At 39.2% G+C, this 22,192-nt stretch overlaps 1 protein-coding gene across 1 annotated transcript in view; it reads left to right on the forward strand.

Moving 5' to 3' along the window:
* The window catches only part of STAB2 (stabilin 2), a 184,258-nt gene that overhangs the window by 30,474 nt on the left and 131,592 nt on the right, over positions 1-22,192 (forward strand). The window contains exons 7-17 of the mRNA XM_007503337.3: positions 1,688-1,813; positions 2,040-2,236; positions 3,171-3,304; positions 6,417-6,550; positions 7,562-7,644; positions 9,646-9,795; positions 12,037-12,180; positions 14,370-14,426; positions 14,522-14,647; positions 21,020-21,073; positions 21,921-22,001. Of these exons, the coding sequence (XP_007503399.1) occupies positions 1,688-1,813; positions 2,040-2,236; positions 3,171-3,304; positions 6,417-6,550; positions 7,562-7,644; positions 9,646-9,795; positions 12,037-12,180; positions 14,370-14,426; positions 14,522-14,647; positions 21,020-21,073; positions 21,921-22,001 (1,286 nt within the window). The remainder of the gene's footprint in view (positions 1-1,687; positions 1,814-2,039; positions 2,237-3,170; positions 3,305-6,416; positions 6,551-7,561; positions 7,645-9,645; positions 9,796-12,036; positions 12,181-14,369; positions 14,427-14,521; positions 14,648-21,019; positions 21,074-21,920; positions 22,002-22,192) is intronic.

A 22,192-nucleotide genomic window follows, 5' to 3' on the forward strand; every position in this document is an offset into this window, starting at 1 on the left:
ATGAGGGTGATGAGAAGAACAGCCAGATTCACTGGGGTATATAATCCTATCTTACCCTATAGAGAAGTAGAATAGGAATAAGAAAGGGAGTGGTAGAGAGGGGAGTAATATAAGGGAGGGAGAAGTTGGAGAGGGTGATTAAAAGACCCCATAGAGAAGTAGGAGGGGAATAAGAAGGTTGGTGGTAGGAAGATGAGTCATATAAGGGAGGGGGAAGGTGGCAAGTGGCTAAAAGCAAAAAACTCATGTAGAAGGAAAAATTAAAAGGAGAAATGACAGAATTAAAATAAGAAGTCAAGATAGAAGGGAATACACAAATGATAATCATAACTGTGAGTGTAAATGGGATGAACTCACCCAAAAAATGGAAGCAAATAGCAGAGTGGATTAAAAACCAGAATCCTACCATATGTTGTTTACAAGAAACAAATTTGAGGGGGCACCTGGGTAGCTCAGTGGATTGAGAACCAGGCCTAGAGACAAGAGATCCTAGGTTCAAATCTGGCCTCAGACACTTCTTTGCTGTGTGCCCCTGGGCAAGTCACTTAACTCCCATTGCTTAGCCCTTACCACTGTTCTGCCTTGAAATCAATAGAAAGTATTGATTCTAAGAAAGTAAGGGTTTAAAAAAAAGAAACACATTTGAGGCAGTTAGACACATTCAGAGTAAAGATAAAAGGCTTGAGCAGAATCTATTAAGCTTGAACTCAGAAAAAAAAAAGCAGGAATAGCAATCATGATCTCAGACAAAGCTAAAACAAAAATAGATCTGATTAAAAGAGATGATGAAAATAACATCTTGATGAAAGGTAGTATAGACAATGAAGGAATATCAGTACTTAACATATATGCACCAAAGGATATAGCATCTAGATTTTTAAAGGAGAAATTAAAGGGGCTTAAAGAGGAAATAGTAAAACTATACTACATGATTAAACTGGAGGTATTTAAGGAACTTTTCTGAATACCTAGGAACTTAGAAAAGAAACTGAAGCACCTAGATTTTTAGAGCAAATAACAAAAGTTACTTAAACACCAAGTGATTCACTCTACATATGTCATTAGATGACTGACCTTGGATAAATAACTTTATTTTTATAGATTTGTTTTCTTATAATAATAATATATTTTGATAAGGTTATATAATTTGCAAAATGTTTTCCTCACCTAATTCAGAATGCTAGATACACTAGTATCAGTATTATTTCCATTTTATAGAAGAAGAAACCAAAGAGACATGGTTTGTCCACAGCCATACAGTGAGTGATATAGAATTCAAGCTCTGGTCTTCTGATTCAAATTCAGGAGTTGCCCCTTGACCTCCCCAGAGACACACAATCACATAGGATCGATCATAGATGGTGGGAAGGGGCCTCTCGGACTAGCTAATTCAACCTTTTTTATTTTATAGACAAAAAATCTGAGGTTAAATGACTTGTCTAAAGTGTCAAACAGACAATGTTAGGTATTGAACTCAAGTCCTCTTACTCTCAGTCCCAAACTCTTTCTATTGTGCCCTCTAGTAAGTATCAGAGAGAGAATAGAAGTAGCCATATCAACCTTGTTATGTATATTATAGAGGTGATTCTTCAGGTATGCATTCTACTAAAAAGGATCTGAGGTCATTTTCCTGTTCTAAATCTCTTATACTAAGGCAGAGTTTGACTTACCTTTATGTATTTTTTAGCAATCCCAGAGTGTGAAGCTTTGTTATGCCCAGAAAATTCCAGATGTTCTACTTCCAGCATGGATGAATCCATATTGGAATGCAAGTGCATTGCTAATTACAAAGGAGATGGCTGGCACTGTGAGCGTAAGTAGGTCCTGCTACTAATAGGTTGTGCTAAGTTGCTGCATGTATAATGATTTATGCAAGAGGATAGAAATGTATTTTTAGTGGCATTACTTCGTTTTCCTGGAAAACCATTTCCCAGGAGATCTACAATTGGGTCATGGACCCACTATTCTCCATAATTCAGTTCTTTGGTTCATCATCAAACCTTGCCAATCCATCATTTGTTTTGTCTTTGTCTCTCAAGCCATCAACCCATGTTTGGAAAGAGTCTGTGACGTGAATGCCCATTGTACTTATCTGGGACCAAACAGACATCAATGTACATGTCAAGATGGGTACAAAGGGGATGGCCAAGTGTGTGTGCCTATAGACCCTTGCCAAGAAGACTTTGGAGGCTGCCCCACTCAGTCTACAGTGTGCCAATACGATGGCCCTGGACAGGTGAGCTGATGGTACATGGAAAGAATACTTCTATAGAAAGGGTTGGCCCCAAATGTCAAAATAAGGACAATTTACATTTATAGAATCATACAATGTCAGAATGAAAAGGACCTTGGATACCATCTAGACAAATTCTCCTATTTTAGAGAGGAAAGAACTGGCCTTAGCTATTCATAGCATCATAGATTTAAAGGTGGAAGAGACTTAGAAGTCCCCAATTTTTGTACATGAGGACACTAAGATCCAAAAAGGTGTCTTGCCCAAGATCAAACAATGAATGTCAGAGGTAGGATTCATTTAGTATAGGAAATTAGACTGGAATGCATTATTTCTTTTTATTCTGAACTCATCAAACATAAAGTAAAATAGACATTTCCACAAACATGATAGAACAGCAAAAGAGGATTGTACGAAAGATTAGAGCCCTCCATTTTGTAGAAGTTTTGTTTCCTTAAGTTTCCAATAAATCCAATGGATAACTTTTGAATCTTTTTGCTTAATGGTGATTCCTTTCATTTTCTTTCTGCTCTAATTCTTAGCTAAGTATAATCCCTGTGAAAGAGAAAAATTTGCCCATTTCTTTTTATTTTTCTAGACCCTTGCCTTCTGTCTTAGTATCAGTTCAAAGAAAGAAGATCAGTAAGGGTTAGGTAATTATGTTAAGTGACTTGCCTAAGTCACACAACCAGGAAATGTCTCAAGTCAGATTTGAACCCAGGTCCTCCTGACTCCAGACCTGTACCTCTCTCCACTGGGCTACTTTGCTGCCCCTCAACATATAACTTTCAAAGTTTTCCTGCTTGCCAGTGATTCCTTTCATTTCCCTTCTGTTCTCTTGCAGTTCTTAGCTATGTGATCATTGTGAAAGGGAAACAATCATCAGTTTCAGTATCTAACTGGATTCTTTTTTTCTTCCCTCCACATTCTATTCAAGTCTCACTGTGAGTGTAAAGAACATTACCAGAGCTTTGTCCCAGGCCTGGGCTGCAGCCTGATGGACCTTTGCGAATCCAGAAATCCATGTCACAAAAATGCCAACTGTAGCATGAGGGGACCTGGCCAAACAGAGTAAGTCTCTCTAATGCCAACCAGCTTCATCTTCCCCTGGGGTGGGGGGAGATCATAGTAACAATAGGACACAAGAAGAACCAATGATTTTGTGTGTATAGGTAACTCCCAGGTAAGGAACTTCCCTTCCACTAAGGAAAAAGTCAGCATGATCTCTGCAACAGTTTCAGAGTACCATTTTGAGTCACTGAGGGGATCATTGACAGGTCCAAGGTTACACAGCCAGCATGAGTCAGGGGCAAGACTTGTACCCAGATCCTACTGGTCTCAATGCTGGCTCTCTACCCAGTCTACTGCTCTACCTCACAAAGTGTAATAGTCATGGAATTAAAGTTTGTCATTAGCACTTCTCAAAGTTGACCATGGAATGGAAACTCCTTTGGGTCAGAAACCCCATTTATTTTGTCACGAGAACATAGATGGACAACTTATGAAGATGTGGCCCAAAAATTCAGTGGTCCTAGGTTGAAATCCTGGTTCTGCCACATAACCACCTATATGACCTTGGACAAGTCATTCAGTTTCATACATCTTGGTTTCCCCCTCTGTAAAATGAAAGTTGTATTAGATGACCTCTATGGTCTCTTCCAGATCCAAATCTGAAATAAATAATCATTGATATAACCCTGGGAGATAATTGCTACTACTATTATCCTCATTTTACAAATGAAGAAACTGAGGCAGATAGAAATTAAGCAACTTACCCAGGGTCACACCTATTGAACTGTCTTCCTGTTTCCACACCTACCACTCACTTTGTACCATGAGTGTAGGGTTCTAACAAATCACTTAACCCTCAAAAGCCTCAGTTTCTTCATCTATAAAATAAGGTGATTGGAGTAAATGATTTCTAAGGTCCCTTTTGCTCTAAATCTATGAACTAGCAGCCAAGTAGCTCATGTCACTCGCCTGAGTCTCAATGTCCTCATCTGTAAAATGAAGAGATTGGTCTAGATTGTGACTGAGATTCTTTGCAATTATGATTCTTCAGTCCTCAATTCTTTCAGCAAATCCTTAGGTAGCATAACCTCATAGCCCTTCACTGTGCTAGTCAGACACACTGCCCCCTGCCCAGTGCCTTTTTACTTAGGAAATCTGTGGATTAAGTGAGTTGACAAGCCAGACGATCAACACTAGCATCATTTACCCTGAGAGTTGGAACACTCTGGAATATTGGCTTGTGCTGCCCATGTGGGATTAAATGGAATGGCAGGAGGAGGAAACAGCTGTCCCTGAGGAAACATGTGTAAGAGAAGATTAGTGTCTTGGGCTTTATAATGTATATAGTTGTTTCCTTATTGGTGAAATATTAGATGTCTGCAGTTCAAAACAAGACCAGGGAAAGTATATAAACACTAGTTGGACTTCCTGGAAATGAATGCAAATGCTTACTGTGCACAAAAAACAGGTTGGTGGAGAAAACTTTATGTGATGGCTCCATGATCAGGAAAACCAGAGAAAGTGACAAAGACTTGTTTGTCTTCAGTGTCCATCACTGATTTCTTAACATGATCTTCTCTATATCTTTGATGGGTATCCAGCACTCTGGGGATTCCTGCAAGTTTTCAAGAGTCTTCCCCTGGGCTCGTCCTTCTTAGACACTCCTTTAGCTTTGCTTTTCCCCATCCCCCCCCCCCCATCAGAATGTATCTACTGCCAGCTCATTTGATCATCTCACATATGCTAAAGTGACAGTGACTGGTAGATGACAATACGCAGGTTAAAATGTGTCCTCTATCACCATGTTGGTATTTTAACAGAAGCTTTCTGGAAATATTTAAAACAAGGGTGAGACTTTAATAGGGAAGTAGAGGCAGGACTCAAGGGGGAGTTGGTAGCACCATGGTGAGGTAGTGGGAACTAAGACAGTTTTACAATAATGTTTCACAGAAAAAGTCAGACTTCAGTAATTGGAGAAATATTAATTGCTCATGGTTAGGCCATACCAATGCAATAAGAATGATGATACTATTTTTTAATAAAGGGAATAGAAGAGTGTTTATAGGGTACATAATTCTAATATATCAAAAAAGTCCTATTTTCTACCATTTTCCATCTTGCTACATGACGTCCTTCATTAGGACTTCATTTCTTTAAAGTGTTGATGTCTGTTTAAATGCAGACAATTAGAGCCTGTCTGTTATTAACTCTTTAGTGTGTTAATATGCTTGAAATCCTTTCTGGAGAACTGAGTTTTGGAGAAGTACAGGAGCATACAGAATAATCAGTCTGTGGGGAGTCCTCAACTTCAAAAAGACATGGCATCCAGTCCAACCCCCTCACTTTGGGGAAACTGAGGTTACTATTCAAATTCACACAGATAGTAATTAGGCAATGTGGTATTTGAATTCAGTTTCTCTGGTGTCAGAGAAAACTTTTGCATTGCCTCATGATCCTGGCCAATGGAGACACCAAGAAAAAACACTAGATAGATAAACATTTAAAGTTATATTCTTCAAAAATTGGTTGATGCCATGACCCAGTTCCCACAGAATGAGAAAAGTCCCATAGAATGACACTCAGTTCTTGGCTCCCTTAGAGTCAGAGAACAAGAATATTAGGGCTAGAATTGTCAGTACAGATTTTCTAGACCCACTCCCTCATTTTTGAGAGTAGGAAAATCTTTCTAAATTATTTGCCATTATTATAAATCACAAGGAAAGTAAAACTTTTGAAATGAGAGTCCTTTTTATCCTTTGTCCTAGAAAACAAAGATATGGTAAGAGCTGAGCAGTTAGTGCTACTCACACAGGGTCATCCTATTCTCTGGTCCACCTTCCCTGTACAACTTTCCCTGTACTCATGATCCTCCATGAGCCTGTGCCAAGGATCATGATCATCACTGCTTTCTTCCAGCTCAAGAACCTGTTGCTACGGTGCCCACCTTCCCCTACCACTGTCCCTTCCTTTTCTCTGCTTCCTTCTGAAGTCAGTAAGCATTATTAAGTGTTTACCCTATTTCAGGAACTGTTCTAGGAATGCAAATTCAAGCAAAACCCAACAGTCCCTGCCCTCAAGGAGCCTGCTGGGTTGTGAATTGGACCAGATGACCCTCTATGGTTCCCTCCTACTTCTGAGATGTCGTTCTCTCCTGTCTTCCCCTTCTGCACAGGTGTACTTGCCAGAAAGGCTATGTTGGGGATGGATCCATGTGCTACGGGAACATTATGGAACAGCTGCAAAACCTAAACACAGAACCCAGAGGACAGTGGCAAGGAAAACTGACCTCCTTCATTTCACTCCTGGGTATGCCATTAAGATTGCAGATTCCTACAGAGAGGTCAAGCCACTGATTTGTACCAGACCCTTCATAGCCACAAGGCTGGGCTCTGACCTGGGTTCAAGCCAGGATGGGACAAAAGGATGAGGGAAAATGCAATACAATTAAGGGATCATGGGTAGAGAGTAGCCTATTCTATGGATAGATGGTTGAGAGTCCCAGGTCTCTGGCAGACAATGAAGAAGAACTAAGTTCTAAGCAGGCTAGCCATGGTAAACATCAGGCCAACTGAGAAGGAACAGGCAATGAAGACGTGGTAGAGAGGAAGCCCATACATTATCTTAGGCTTGGTTACCAAAGCCAGCAGTATATACCTTGGATCGTACCCCTTATCTCAGTCTGTTTGGTTTGATGGGTATATCTGGTGGAGACTAGGAACAAGGTTTATATGGAACCTTTCTAATGAAAAGGAATTTATTATTGGGTGTCATCAAAGCAACATGGCAAGGCATAAGAATACTAGAACTGGATTCAGAAAGAGGCTGGTTCAAATCCTGTCTCGGGTACTAAGAGTGTGTCCTTGGGTAGATCATTTATAATTTGAGCCTCAGTTTCCCCATCTATAAAAAATATAATAATGTCTCTAGTGTTTACCTCTCAAGGTTATTGGGAGGATTCAGTATGATGTGTATCAAACTCTTTACAAACTTTAAAACACTGTGTACCTGCCAAATGGAAATACAGCATACATCAGAACCTCAAATTGAGCTCAACAGAATGTTTTCCTGAACATGAAACACAAGTCAAGAAACCAAGGAAACCGGCCACTTGGCAAACTTGCTCATCCTTGGCTCATTGACCTTTACAAGATACCTTGAGAGATGTCAACATCAGTATGCATTTGACTCCCCTTTATTCAGGGATGCATCATACTATTCAATGGGACAGACGAAGACACTTTCGAGACCCTTACTGTCCTTCATGAGACCCATCATATTTACATAATGGTTTCTCTTGTCCTGTTTTTCTCTCCCAAGACAAAGCCTATGCCTGGCCTCTCAGTAACCTGGGACCTTTCACTGTGCTAGTACCAACAAACAAGGGCTTAAAAGGGACAAATGTAAGTAGCTGTGGGGAACATACATGGGATGGGAGAGAGGGGAAAGTTTGGGTCACCAAAGATTACCAAATCTATCTGCCAAAATGTTGGTCTTGGTGGTAATGGTTGAGGTGATGGCAATGGTACTGCTGATGCTGGTTCTGGATGTGGGAAACCACTCCTTGTTCAAGGACCCAAGGACCATTTCCCATGCTACATATATTCCTTTTGGCAATGGGATTTGGGCAATGATTGGTAGGGCCTTGAATTCTAAGCATATATATTTGTGATTTAAGAAAAGGCCATAAAATCATAAGATTGTCAAGGTCAAGCTGAAAGGGAGCTTAGGACTCACCTAATTCAATTCTTTTATCATATTGATGAGAGAGAACCAAGACTCAGTGATATGGTCTTGCCCAAGGTTGAACAGGTAAAAGTCAATGAATGAATAAGCAGTCATTAAGCAGGAACTATTTCTCAAGTACTGTGTGCTAAGCACAAATACAAAATTATAGTTTTTCCTTGCCCTCAAGGAGCTTATGGTCTGATGGGAGAGAAAATGCATCTTGGGAAAAGACCATTTAGGTTTGAGAATTTAGAGAAGCAACGAGAGGAGCTATCTTGGCATACTTTTCCCAGGAACTATGGCAGTGTTGATTTCATTATGGTTCCAGAGGAGGGAAGCAGAGGGGATGGGAGAGAAGGGCAGTTTAAATGCCTGATTGAGTGGGCCATGAGACATTTGCCAGTCAAGATAACAGGGTTTCAGGATAGGTGCTTCAAAGATGAAAATTCCAGAGAATTGTATCTGGTCCAAGGGCAAGACTACTGGTGAAGAGATTGCCATCAGAAAGTAGAGTAATAATATAAACTGAGATCTGACATTTGAACTCATAACACAAAATATCTAAGTGTCCAAGTCCCAAGAGGGGAAAGGAAGGGAACAAGCACCTACTAAGTATCAGACTCTGCACAAAGTGCTTTATAAATATTATTTCATTTGTTCTCACAAGACTAATGAGTTGCCCAGGGTCATAAAACTAGTACATACCAAAGGCAAGACTTGAAACCAGGTTATCCTGACTCGAAATGAACTATTTATCCCTTATGTGACAATGTCAGTATGAGGTAGCCAAGTAGCACAATAAAAAGAGCATTGGGTCTGGAGTCAAGAAGACCTGAATTCAGGGGGCAGCTGGATAGCTCATTGGATTGAGAGGCAGACCCAGAGATGGGAGGTCCTGAGTTCAAAATCTGGCCTCAGACACTTCCTAGCTGTGTGACTCTGGGCAAGTCCCTTAACCCTCATTGCCTAGCCCTTACCATTCTTCTATCTTAGAATCAATACTTAATATTGATTCTAAGATGGAAGGTAAGGGTTTAAAAAAAAAGACCCAAGTTCAAATCAGGGCTTAGACATTTACTAGTTGTATGACCCTGGATAAGTCTCTTAATCCTATTTGCCTCTGTTTTTCATCTGTAAAATGGGTTTGGGCTGGAGAAGGCAATGGCAAACCACTCCAGTATCTTTTCCAAGAAAATCTAATAGGCAAAGTCACAGAGAGTTGGTCATAACTGAATGACCAAACAACAACAAATCATCAAACCTTAGGATCATCGTCTTATAGATCTAGGTTTGGAAAGAACCTCAGAGGCCATTTAGTCCAACCTCCTGTTACTGATGAGGAAAGTGAGGCCTACAAGTTAAGTGACTTACCCAAGATCATACCGGTCGTAAATGTAGTAAGCAGCATTTAAACCTAGATCCTCTGATTCCAGAGCCAGTGTTCTCTTCATGAAACCCATAGGTTCATGAAGGGCAAGAATTTATGTTTTTATCCTTGTCTCCATTCTAACCCCCAGCACAGTGCCTGGCATATACATAGTATTTAAATGGTTGTTGAATAAATGAATTGTGTACAATGCAAGTATTCACTGAGATCTCTTGGTTCTTCCATATTGCAATGTGAAGGGTTTGTTTGACAATGAAAAGTAAAGGAAACCACTTTCTTCTTTTCATAGGTCAAGGAACTTTTGACGGATAAAGAGAATGCACAATACTTTGTGAAACTCCATATCATTGCTGGCCAGGTCGACACAGAAGGGTTGAACAGCACCGACACCTTTTATACCTTAACTGGGAAGCTGGGGGAAATATTCAGTGGAGACAAGGTAAGAGACCTTATAGTTGTAATTCATATTTTTAAGTCTTGAGTTTTAACTCAGATTCAAAAACCTCTTATTTTTATTCAGAGGACTAAATACTTCAAGGCAGCAATGCATGGGAGGTTTCTTGGCAGCCATTTCTGTGATGAAATGAAATACATTTACAAAAAAGAATTGCAGTGCAGAATCACAGCTTCCCATATAATTTTTTATTCCTGCCTTTTCCTATATATTTATTTGCAAGGGAGACTTAGATCCTTGTAAGTTGAGAAAAAGCACAATACCTCAGACCCACATAGCCTGTATGTTTTTTTTTTTCAACAAAAAGCCCTTAAGTGGTTGAAAGAGGATATAAAGTTGATCATCAGGAACTGGCAGGAGTGGAAAGGAACCTTCTAACCCTAAACCAAGGCTAAGGATATAGAGAATAATTCTCAAATAGCTTTCCTTTGTCTACATTTTACTTTTATCATTTTTTAAAGTAAGAATGATTACAAAATACATTATTTTCATTTCACTATATGACTGTGATCCTCAACAAGTCACTTAAATTCCATCAACCTCAATTTTCCTTTCTGTAAAAGGTAAATCATAATGGCACATACTTCAACAGGTTATTTCAGGGATAAAATATCAGAATACATATAAATCATTGTGCAAACCCTGAAGAATCACAGAAATGTGAGATAGTTTTAGTTTTCTCTGTTGAAATAGACATGGGCCCTGGGATAGCCTACTCACCTAAAGTCTAGCCCAGTTAATTTACCAATACTGAAGACCTAGTTGGTTGGCAAGGGGATAAATGTTTGGATTGCAGCAATTTAGAAAGATCATCCACAAAGAGGATGAGTTATTACATGGAGGTGAGGTGGAGAGAGACAGAGACACAGAGACAGAGAGACAGAGAGATTTGCCAAAGGCAGCAATCATTCAACTTAGAACAGGAAAGAAAAATTTAAGCATGAAATCTGTTTCCTGGTAGGATGGGTACAAAGCAAGATCAGCATTCCTTTTAAGGAAAAGGAAATAGGCTGTGTTTATTTTAGATTGCTAGGGTTTATCTATCCCCTCTAACTTAACCTTCCATCTTTCCTAATGCTCTTTTAAAAATAAAAAAAAAAGCTAACTGAGGCTCACAAACTTCACAAAGGGCCACCTTTGCCAGCCCTACTTCTCCTGGCCAGCATTATTTAAAGGAAATTCACTAGAAACTTTCCATAATATTATTATTCCCATGAGGGATCATTCTACCTATCACCTTCAAAATGTGACTATTTCCTCACAAATATCTAGGCAAATAAGGACTAATACTATATTGATGCCTTATATTTTTGTAACACTTAATAATATTCAAAGTTTTTTTAAAGGCACAAGGCATTATTGATATGGTTACCCCATTTTCTAGATCACTTCTAGATCTAGATCATTTCTAGATCGTGTAGATCAGGAACCTGAGTTTCAGGTAGGCTACATGATTTCTATACTTGGACACATTGTTGGATCTTTGATATCAATGTAGATTCTCCTTCTCATGGTGTCTGCTAGATAACCACTGCTATTTAATACCTGTGTGATCTTGGGCAAATCATTTAACCTTCATCCTTAAAATGATAATATAATTGAGGATTAGCTAGTTTCTAACCTCCTGCCCAGCTCTAAAAACTATGATCTATCAAAGACCTTCTCATTCTTGTAAATACCCTCTCATAAATTCTCCCCAGAGGAGTTGCCCAAGCTGATTGAAGGCTTCCTCCAGGTCATCTAACATCCTGTGAATATGGTGCTACAACTGGGATGCCCAACGATTGTCACTTGCCTTCAATAAAGAACTAGTCCACTTGATTTCCAGATCATTCATTTCCTTACAAATATCTCTTATAATATTTTTTGCATGTAAGTCATCATTGGTGTTATTGTAGAGTCAGAGATCCCATGATTCTCAACCACATGACACTATAAGGAGAATATTAGGATACCAAGATGGGTTTGTTTTTTCACAAAGATGGAAGTGATTTGAAGTTGCTGAAAGCACCAGACATTTTCTGAAATGTGATCCAATCCTGTGTGATTGTCTTCCTCCTATGAAAGAAAAAAGGAGCCCATTTGTTGGTCAGATGTCCAGTTATCCAAGGCCAAATGGTTCATGAAGGGTGAAGATGAGTCAAGAACACAAGCCCTCTCACTCCTAATTGAACATTCTTCCCACTATGCCATTCTATTAACTGCCATTCCTTTCGCTTTTGTTAGGACAATCAACTTAGACTCAAACTCTCTGGAGGAAAAAAGAAAGGAAAGATTGTACAAGGGAACATAATAGCCTCCAATGGAATTTTGCACATTATTGATAAAGCAATGGACAAGATGGCACCTGTGTTTGAGAGCAACACAGAGGTGAGAAATTACAGTTACAATTAAATCAACCATGGGCAACTAGATGGCTCAGTGAATGGAGAGCCAGGCCTAGAGTCAGGAGGTCCTGGGTTCAAATTTGGCCTCAGTCACTTCCCCTGGGCAAGTTGCCTAACCCTGATTGAATAGGCCATACTCCTCTTCTGATTTGGAAACAATGAATAGTATTGGTTCCAAGAAGGAAGGTAAGAATGTTAAAAAAAATAAATAAAATGATATTAACCTAGGCATTTTGGTGATATGGTGAAGAGAATACAGGAGGCCCATATTCAATCACTATGTGATATAATATATCACTTAACCTTTGCCTCGGTTTCCTCCCTTTTAAAATAAGAAAGTTAGATTTGTTGATCTCTAAGATCCTATCCGGCTCTAAACCTCTAATCCTCTAACCCTCAGAGCAATAAAGGAGTAAGAGGGAAAAGGGGTTTATTTTATGATTACTGCTTAATGGCCAAATGTGTAATTTCATTGGTATAGTGAATTCCTGGTGAAATAATTCCTTCTACCAATGAAAGTTGCCAACTGTTCTTCCATTCTGTAGTCTTAGAAGGAGTTGACTAGAACCTGGAGAGTTTAAGTGACCTGCCCAAAATCACAGTGTCAGAGGCAGAACTTAAACTTGGCTCTTCAGACTCCAGAGGTGGCTCTTTGGTCCCCATGAGCAAGCTGCTTCTTATGTTAAGTTTGTACTTCATGCAGTATTGGATTTACCTTTCCATGCATTCAAAAAACATATTTAAGCACCCATTATAGGTAATGTTCAAAGATAAAATTTATGGCGTGAAATGATGTCCAAATAGCAAGGGAAGCTAAAGCATATGGACAAGTAAGTATAATACATAGAAAAACACAAAAGTGGACAAAAACAATATAAAGTGCTCTGAATTCCAATGAGAGAAAGCTTCATGGAGGAGGAGGCGTCTTTTGAATGATCTTCACAAAGGATGCGTAGGATGTCAAAAGACAAAGACAAGGAGAGAAGGGCATTCTGGGAGTGGAGATACTGTAAGTGAAGAACAGGACCACATGGGAAATGTATAGGAGACAAGTAAATATTTTAGCTATAATGCTGTATACATGGGTGGGGTATTTTCAGGTTGACCTAAGAGACTCAAAAGTTCCTTTCTGTCTGAAATTCTTGAATTCCAAGAAGTATGAAATCAGGCAAATTGGAATCCCAAAGCTAGGAAAAATTTTCCAATTATCATTTCCCATGATACCCCATGCACCCTTGAAATTATTTTGCATTTATTTTGTGTGTGTTATATATATAATGTATATAATCATTTGCATGACCACTGTTGACCCTTGGTAGACTATAAGCTCCTTGAGGGCAAAGACTTTCATTTTTATGTCTATGTCCCCAAAGAATCTAGCATTGTCCTCGGCACATCATAGACTTTTAACCAATGATTGTTGAATCAAATTAATTCAGTAGCCATTGGGAACCACATAGATGTCTCCATTGAGACAAAGAAACATAAAATAATGGATTTAGTATTTGTAGGGACCTTGGAGATTATACAACCCAACCCTTGCACTGTACAGTTGAAAAACCGGAGACCCAATGAGGTCAACAACTTACTCAAAGTGTTGTAGAATTTGAATTCGGGTTCTCTGACTCCAACCCAGCCCTGTTTTCACTGTATCACATTGCTTCCCAAGGTATCCATCCATCATGCACAAACCATAAATATCCCTTTACAATGCTAAATATCCTTCCCAGTATCCATAGGAGTCTAAAAGAGACCCACGTAACTTGGGAGCTATGATGGGTATGAGTTCAGCTCTCCCAGGTGGTAGTAGTAGAGATGATAAGATCATATTTAATAATATTTATTCAACAACATTGACTTTATTCACTTTTCTGCAATAAAGATCACTTGCCTGTCATATATGGTACCTATGGTAACCCATTCCATTCGCCTCAAGAATTTACCTATCATGCCTTGCATAGAAAGGCCATGGCTAGTCAGCATCAACTCCATTAACTCAATCTATAGACTAACCCATCTGGAAGCTACTTCCCAGTTAGCAATATTGCAGTATTTCTCAGATCAAATGTCCTTTAGCTCTAACCCTACTTAATGCACATCTTATTCTCACTGATTTTTTAAAAAACAAAACCTAAGTAGTAAGCTGGCATATTTGTCTTTTTCTTCCTTAAGCAAACCATAATGGCGATGCTACAGCCAAGATACAGCAAGTTCAGGTCCCTGTTGGAGGTAGGTTTCTGCTAATCGTTCCTAAATTCCTGGGGAATGTTTGCAAATGCATGTCCAAGCTTGACTATCCATAAGTTTTCCTTTGTCAAATTCAGGTAACAAATGTGGGCCATGCCTTAGATGAAGATGGTGTTGGTGGACCGTATACCATCTTTGTTCCCAGTAACGAAGCCTTGAACAGCATGAAAGATGGAGTTTTGGACTATCTTCTCTCTGCAGAGGTATCGCAGTCAGATATATTTTGCTAGTATAATGTTAACTAGTAGAGAGAACAAGGTGGCACAATGAATAGAACCCTGAACTGGGAGTCAGGAAGACCAGTCCAAATTCAGCCTAAGACATTTGCTTAGCTGTGCATCTCTGATCAAGTCACTTGACTTCTGTCTGTCTCAGTTTCCCTATCTGTAAAATGGAGATATTAATACAGTTGTTGTGAGGATAAGACAAGATGATATTTATACAGTGTTTTGCAAACCTTAAATCACTATATAAATACTAGCTATTATTATATTACTTAATAGGTCAATATAATATTTAATAATGTACTCTTTGTGGTTCGGTCTTCTTCAGTCATGTCTGACTCTTCATGGCCCCATTTGGGGTTTTCTTAGCAAAGATACTGGAATGATTTGCCATTTTCTTCTCCAGCTCATTTAATAGATGAGGAAACTTGAGGCAAATGGGGTGAAGTGACTTACCCAAGATCACATAGCTAGTAAGTACATGAGACCAGATTTGAACTCATGAAGATGGCTCTTCTTAGCTCCAGACCTGGCACTCTATCCACTGCTCCACCTGGGGGCCCAATTTAATCTTTGTATCATTATAACTGTACATAATTATTTTATTATTATAATATAACAAGGAATTATTTAATATTATTATAGCAAGGATAGTATAACCGTAAACCTTAGAGTACTGGGTGATGCTAGCTATTGTTATTTAACTATAAAATGTGATACTATCATTTTTGTATTATAATTGCACATAATTCTTATACATCATAATATTCATATGGTACATATAATATGTAATTATATAATAGTGTTACAATAATTTTAATTGTTTGCATATTGTCTCCTCCATCAGATTGTAAGTCCCTGGAGGGCAGGGACCATGTTTGGGTTTTGGGGTGGGTGGTTGCCTTCTTTGTATCCCCAGAACAATGACTGTGGTAGGAACTTAATAGAAGCTTGTTCACTAGAGACAAAATAACTTGCCAAGGTCACATCACTAGAGAAACTCATAGCAAAGAGCTCAGCTTTCAAAAACCTGCTTTTATAAACAAAGCTATTTCTTTGACGCATACTTTTTGAAAAACAACAAGAATTTCTCAAGATCATATCCAAGGAAGTAGTCATATTGGTTTTTCTAGCCAGGAAAGAATTAATATTTAATCTTGAAATTTTTGTTAAATTAAAGGTTTCCACAACAAGAATGTTGACTCTGAAACTAAAAGATTTGACTCCAGATTTTCCTCTTGATGTTAACTAGTTTTTATAACCCTGGACAAGTGATTAAATTTCTCTGGGCTTCAGTTTACTTATCCGCAAAAACAAGCAGATTGGTCTAGATGGCCACTATGTTGCCTTTCAGCTCTAGATCTAGGATTCTGGCATTTATTTTGTAGTTTCAGTCCTGTAAAGAGAAAGATTTGGCTCACTTACTTCCCTGCACTTAAGGGCATCGCCACCAGGGGGAAGAAGCGTACCTCCCAATTCTTGGTTAACCTTCCAAGTCTTGTGCTTTTCCAGAGATACCAGAAGATGGTGCTCTACTGAAGCAACTAAAAAACCATAATTGTTCCATTTTGTTACATAAAACCAATTCTTCCTTATGAGATAAATTTAAGCAAATCTTAAATAAATAAAGATGGTGCTTTAGAGCAAGGATATTTAAGATGTAAAAAATAAAATAAGTAAATTGTTATTAAATTATTATTTTAAATTACTAAAGATAAAAAATAAATATATTAAGTAAATCAATAAAATAACAAATTCCTAGGAAATGAGTTGAAGAGAAAATAACCAATTTGGGAGGATCATTCAGTCTTTTCCTTCTTTTGTTCTGGTATTCCCTTTTAAAGAGGCAGCACTAGCTTTCACCAACTTCTCTTTTGGGCCGAAGCTCCTCTTATTGGTTCATCATTAACCTGGCCACCACCTTTCAAGACTCCTCACCCACCTTTATCCTCTCTCCTAACCACAGACATGCCTAACACATTTCTATAAGGCGTGAACCCGAGGAATTTTTATTTAAAACAAACATGTAGTCATAAAAAGCAATGGGGGTTTTTCTGTATCAAACACATTCAAGAAACTAAATTTAATTTTTAAAACTAAACTTCAAAATTCATAAAGAAACCAAAAATGTTAAACATTTTTGAGACATTATAGCATTTGGGGGTATATCCTACCTTCAAATCTACATACTATGTACTCCATCAATAAACATCTATCAAGGACGTACTTTTTACCAGAACTGAGGATACAAAAACTTAAAGGAAACAGTCCTTCCCTCAGGGAGTTTCCAATCCTTTTGGAGAAATATGTATAAAAATATTTAGATATATATATATATATAAAATATATCCCCAAGGCATAGAGGAGGTATAGAGTAAGACATTAGCAAGTCTCAAGAAACTACCCACAAAGGAAAAAAATCTAAATCATCCAATTTGTCTTAACAATCCTGCCTTTTGCTAACATCTGCTCTCACTTTCCTCCCTCTTGGGTTCCTAAGGTGTTTAAGAGATATCTCAGAGGTCCCCTAATACAACTACTCTCATTTTATATGTAAGGAAACTGAGACCTGAAGAAAAGTGACTTGTCCAAGAGCACTCAGCTGCTTGTAACAAAGCCAGCATCAATTAAATCCAAATCCCCAGATATCTCCTCTGTACCCTGCTGTTCCCCACAGGGAAGACCCCCATCTTCTCTCTACTTGGAATTGTAACACTTCTACTTCCTTTTCACCACTTCCTCTCAAAGACAGGAAAATATTTTATTTTTACTTAAGTCTTTGGGATTCTTGAAGGCTTTGATAAGAGAATACAAACTCTGACAGGCTGAAAAATCCTCCTCTGTTGATGGATTGTCAGTCACTTGAAGAGCAGCTTGTTTAAATTAGGAACAGCTTCTCACCCTATTGCACTGGAGAAAGTCCTGGAGGGATAGCCATCTTCCTTGATGGACCCATGACCCTACGTCTAACTCTCTGGAAATGCTTTCTAAAAAAGAAGAAAAATGATTCACTCCTAGCTTTCCCCCCAAGTCCAAAGACACCTGTTTTACATTTGCACTCGATGCTTCTCTTCCTTTTAAATTGGTTTGCCTCAGTCAGAGGTTTTGTGATTGTTCAGTTATGCCCAACTCATCATGACTCCATGGACCCTGGCTATCCAGGCATTTGCTTGGCAAGGATACTGGAATGATTTTCTATTTCCTTCTCCAATGGATCCTTTTGTCAGGAGATGAGAGGTTAAGTGACTTGCCCAAGGTCACATAGCTAGGAATAGTCTCAGGGCTAATTTGAATTTGGGTCTTTCAAGTCTCAGAACTCTTAACCAGTGAGCCACAACTGCCACTGTCAGAGGTTTTAGCTTTCTCTTAATAACAGCCATTGAGAGATGTTTTTTACATAGCTCTATTCATGTCTAATAAGCTCCGTCCCTGACTTTAGGATCATCAGGTTAATATCCAGAGCACCCCAAAAGGGAAGCTTAAGTAGGGACTCCCTGCATATGAGCACTGACTAGAGAGCCACGCTTTGGACTTTGCTCTGGAAACAGACACAAATAATAGGAGTGCGAAAGAAATGTTCTCCTTAATCCATAAATACCTTCCAGATCAAAAGGGAGCCAGTGGATTTATGTGCAAGACTTTGATAGAAATGCCCTTCCTTTAGGGGGGCAATTTTGTCTCTGGGCCACCATTGAGGAAGTCATTGTCATTGCTTCAGCGAGAATGTGGGTATCGGGGAAGTGGCACCCAAAGACACTTAGAGGATAACAATACCTGGAAACGTATCCTGTTTGTCTCTAGGTCCTGGATCAGATGAACTAAAATTTAATATGGTGTTTGATTCAGTCCTATTAATGAAATTCTAATCATAAAGGCTCTGTACTTGGGGGATGGATGTTATACCAAAGTCAAGAAGAACTTGGTTCAATCAGTGACTGAAACTTCCTTAGTGGTCACAGACAAGTCACTCCAACTCTCTGGATCTCAGTTTCTTTATCTGGAAAATGGAGATGATAATACTGTTTTTACCTATTATACCTGCTCTCACAATAGACAGCTTGGCATAGTAGATGGAGAACTGATCTTAGAGTTAGGAAGATCTGACACCTCTCTGACACTAGTATCCCTCTGATACATGCTCAATATGACTTCTCAGTAAGTCACTCAAATTCTCTTTACTCCAGGCTGATCTCCAAACTATAAATTGCAGAGAGCAAGCTGTGTAGTTAGGAAGACCTAGGTTCAATTTTGGACTCTAGCGTAGATGAGATTTGCAACCTTATGAAAATCTCTTCATCTCTAAAGGCACAAGGCAACTTTCTAAGACTATCAGGTACCCACCTCTATTGGTGGAAAGACTTTTCTGCCATGGAATTTCCAAAGATCATTGAAACTACAAGTACAGCCCCCATCACTCACCCAGTGGTCACCATATTGTTGCAAGATTCAAATGAGATAATGTATGTAGAATATAGTGAGTCCTATGTGAGGATCAGCTCTGCTTTTCTCTCTCAATCCCTAACTGAAGAAAAACATATGTAAAGAGATGATGGGGCTTTTACGGTTGAAAGAGGCCCTACTGATCATCACCTAGGTGAGGGGCTACTTTGTTCGATGTCCTAAATCCTTCTGGCCATCAATCTGGTGACATCTATGGACCCCTTCTCAGGATCATGTTTTTAAAGGCATAAAAAATTCATAAGAATAAAAAATAATTTATGTTGAAAATAAATTATCAAAATATGTTTTAAAAACAAGTTCATGGACCCTAGATTAAGAATTCCTAGACTAGACTCTCATTTTACAGATAAAGAGACAGATAGCCAGGGTCACACTTAGGTATTAGAGGCAAAATTGGAACAAGGAACCTGGATTCCTGATTTAGAAGATCAGAGATTTCAACAGACCTCAGAGGTAATGGAGTCCAACTCCCCTCATTTTACAGATAAGGAAACTGAGGTCCATGGAAGTTTAATGACTTGAACAAAGTCACACATTTAGTAAAGAGCAGGGGCAGGATTTGAACTAATATCCCTAATGCCTTTTCCATTATACCAGTGATTCCCAGACATTTCAGCCTCAGAACATATTTGCACTCTTAAAAAATTATTGAGGATACCCCCCAAAGAACTTTAATTTATATAGATGATATCTATTGAGTATCATTTTGAAAATAATTTTGCTGCCTGAAAAGGGTTAGGGGACCACACTTTGAGAAATGCTGTTTCTCATCCTTAAAATTGCTTTAAAATTTAATCAAAAGCAGCTGCCATAGAGAAGACTGGATCCTTTTTCTATTCTATAAAACCTTTCTCTCAACCTGGATTTGGATGCCTTCATGGTGGCCTCCAGAGGAAATTCTTTCTTTTAACATTCTATACTTTTCCAGTTGGTATGTCAGTTTGGGAACAATAAGTAGTGAGGTTCCTAGAACTTGTGACAGTTCTGGGCAGCCTCAAATCAAAAAGGATTACAGAGCTTACAGATTCATTCAGCAGACCACCCAGGAATAATGCAGGGTTGGTAATGTCAATAGTTTCCCACAGAGCAGGGAATGTCATAGGTTCATAGGTGTAGGATCAGAAGGGACTTCTCAGGCCATCTACCCCAATCTCCTCATTTATACAAATGGAAACTGAGACCCCGGGAAGCTAAGGCACTTGACCAGGTTCACTGAGAAATTAAGTTGAGGGATTTGAACCATGTTCTCTGACTCTAAATCCAGACCACTTTCCTCAGCAACATTCCTTGATTCAGGACTGTTCAGAAAAGGACTGATGCCCTGTGGGGTCTGTACTTCCTGGGCAACTTCTGTTTATCCTTTCCAAGACTAAATTTGGGAGACAGAGCTTTGAGAAAGAGAAAGAGTTACTCTTTCTAGGGGCACTGCTGTCCCCTTTCAGTAATCTAATGCTACAGGAATTCTTTGCTGGAAGCAAATTTTCTCAAATGCAAACATGCCTTGGTCTTCTTTTGAGATACGCCATGACATACAATGGCCCCATTCCAAACAGATCTGCCCTTTCCAAGAAGAATGCCATAGAATCCCCCAAGCACAATGCATTAGGAATTGGAGGACCTGGATTCATTGGCCTCTGCCACTAAGTACCTGTATAGCCTTGGACAAGTCAAAGAGTTTAGCAGGATGACCTTTGAGATCCCTCCCCTTGTTGTGCTATCATTTTTATCCACACAATGAGAGAGCTGGGCTAAAAGAGCTAGGACCCTTCCAGCACCTGCTCTGTGATTCTATGAAGAAGGTACCTATTCTTCCCTGGGATGAGGCTTCTGAAAGGTCGCCCTGCTTTTCATTCTCTGGTGTTTAAAAAGGATTCTGTTTCTCTTGCACAGGGGTCTCGAAAACTTCTGGAACTTGTCAGATATCATATTGTCCCATTTACTCAGGTGGGTATTCCAGTTTCTCTACCTCATGCAGGCTTTCTTGCTTGGGTGGGGCAGGCAAAAGAAAAGGAAGGTAGGCACAAGAAATCTGTAATATTGTTAAAACACCAAGACATTTTTCTTTCAGCTTTAGAAAAGAGATTTTTCTAAGCCAGAACCCCCTAACTTCCTTGCTTTGGGGCTGGTGATAGTGAAGAGCCTTAAATTCATGCCATAGCAGGATGAATTGAAGGGACTCAGGATGCTTAACTTCAAGAAGATAATCCTGAGCAGGCAGCATGAAAACTGTATTCAAATATTTGAAGGACTGTCCATGTGGAAAGGGCAGGAAGTTATTTTGTTTGGCTCCAGATCATAGAGATAGGAGAAAAATCCTGGAAGAGAAAAACTGGGGGTTAGAAAAGCAAAAACTTTGCAAGTATTAGAGTGTCCAAAAGTGGACTAGGCTACGAGCATGCACGCACACAATAGTGTGTGTGTGTGTGTGTGTGTGTGCGCGCGCGCGCATGCTCGCAAATACAAGTGGGGTTAGATGACTTATGGAGTCACTTCCAATTCCGAGGTTCTGGGTTGCTGGGAAACTCCACCTGTAGAAGGATAATATGAGAGTTGGAAGGGATTTCAGAAGCCGTGTAACCTAAACCATAGCTGAACGAGAATGCTGCCTCCACCATTTTCATTTTCCCCTCAGGAGATATCAAGATCTCATCTATGGAGTCTTAAAGACAACACAAGCTTCCAAAGCCATTTTTAAAAGGGAAAAATGACAGGCAGATGAAAATGTCTCCTTTCTTTCCCATAACAACTTGGGTAAAATGATTTGGTCTTGATTATGTTTGCTTCATTTCAGCTGGAGGTTGCCAACATCATTTCAAAACCCCATATCAGAACCATGGCCAACCAGATAATACAGTTTAATACAACGAGCAATGTAAGTCCAAGTGTTCTCCTACTGTGACCAGTTTCATTAATTAGGGCATCAAGCAGTCATTGATTCACAAGTTATTCCACAAATGCTTTAGGTCAGTCTCTTACCACCCTTCGCCATATCAGTGATGGTGAAACTTTTAGAGACAGAGTGCCCAAGTTACAACCCTCATGCTGCATGTGAGCTGCTGCCTT

Source organism: Monodelphis domestica, chromosome 5 (assembly GCF_027887165.1).
Source record: "Monodelphis domestica isolate mMonDom1 chromosome 5, mMonDom1.pri, whole genome shotgun sequence".
Lineage (NCBI taxonomy): Eukaryota > Metazoa > Chordata > Mammalia > Didelphimorphia > Didelphidae > Monodelphis > Monodelphis domestica.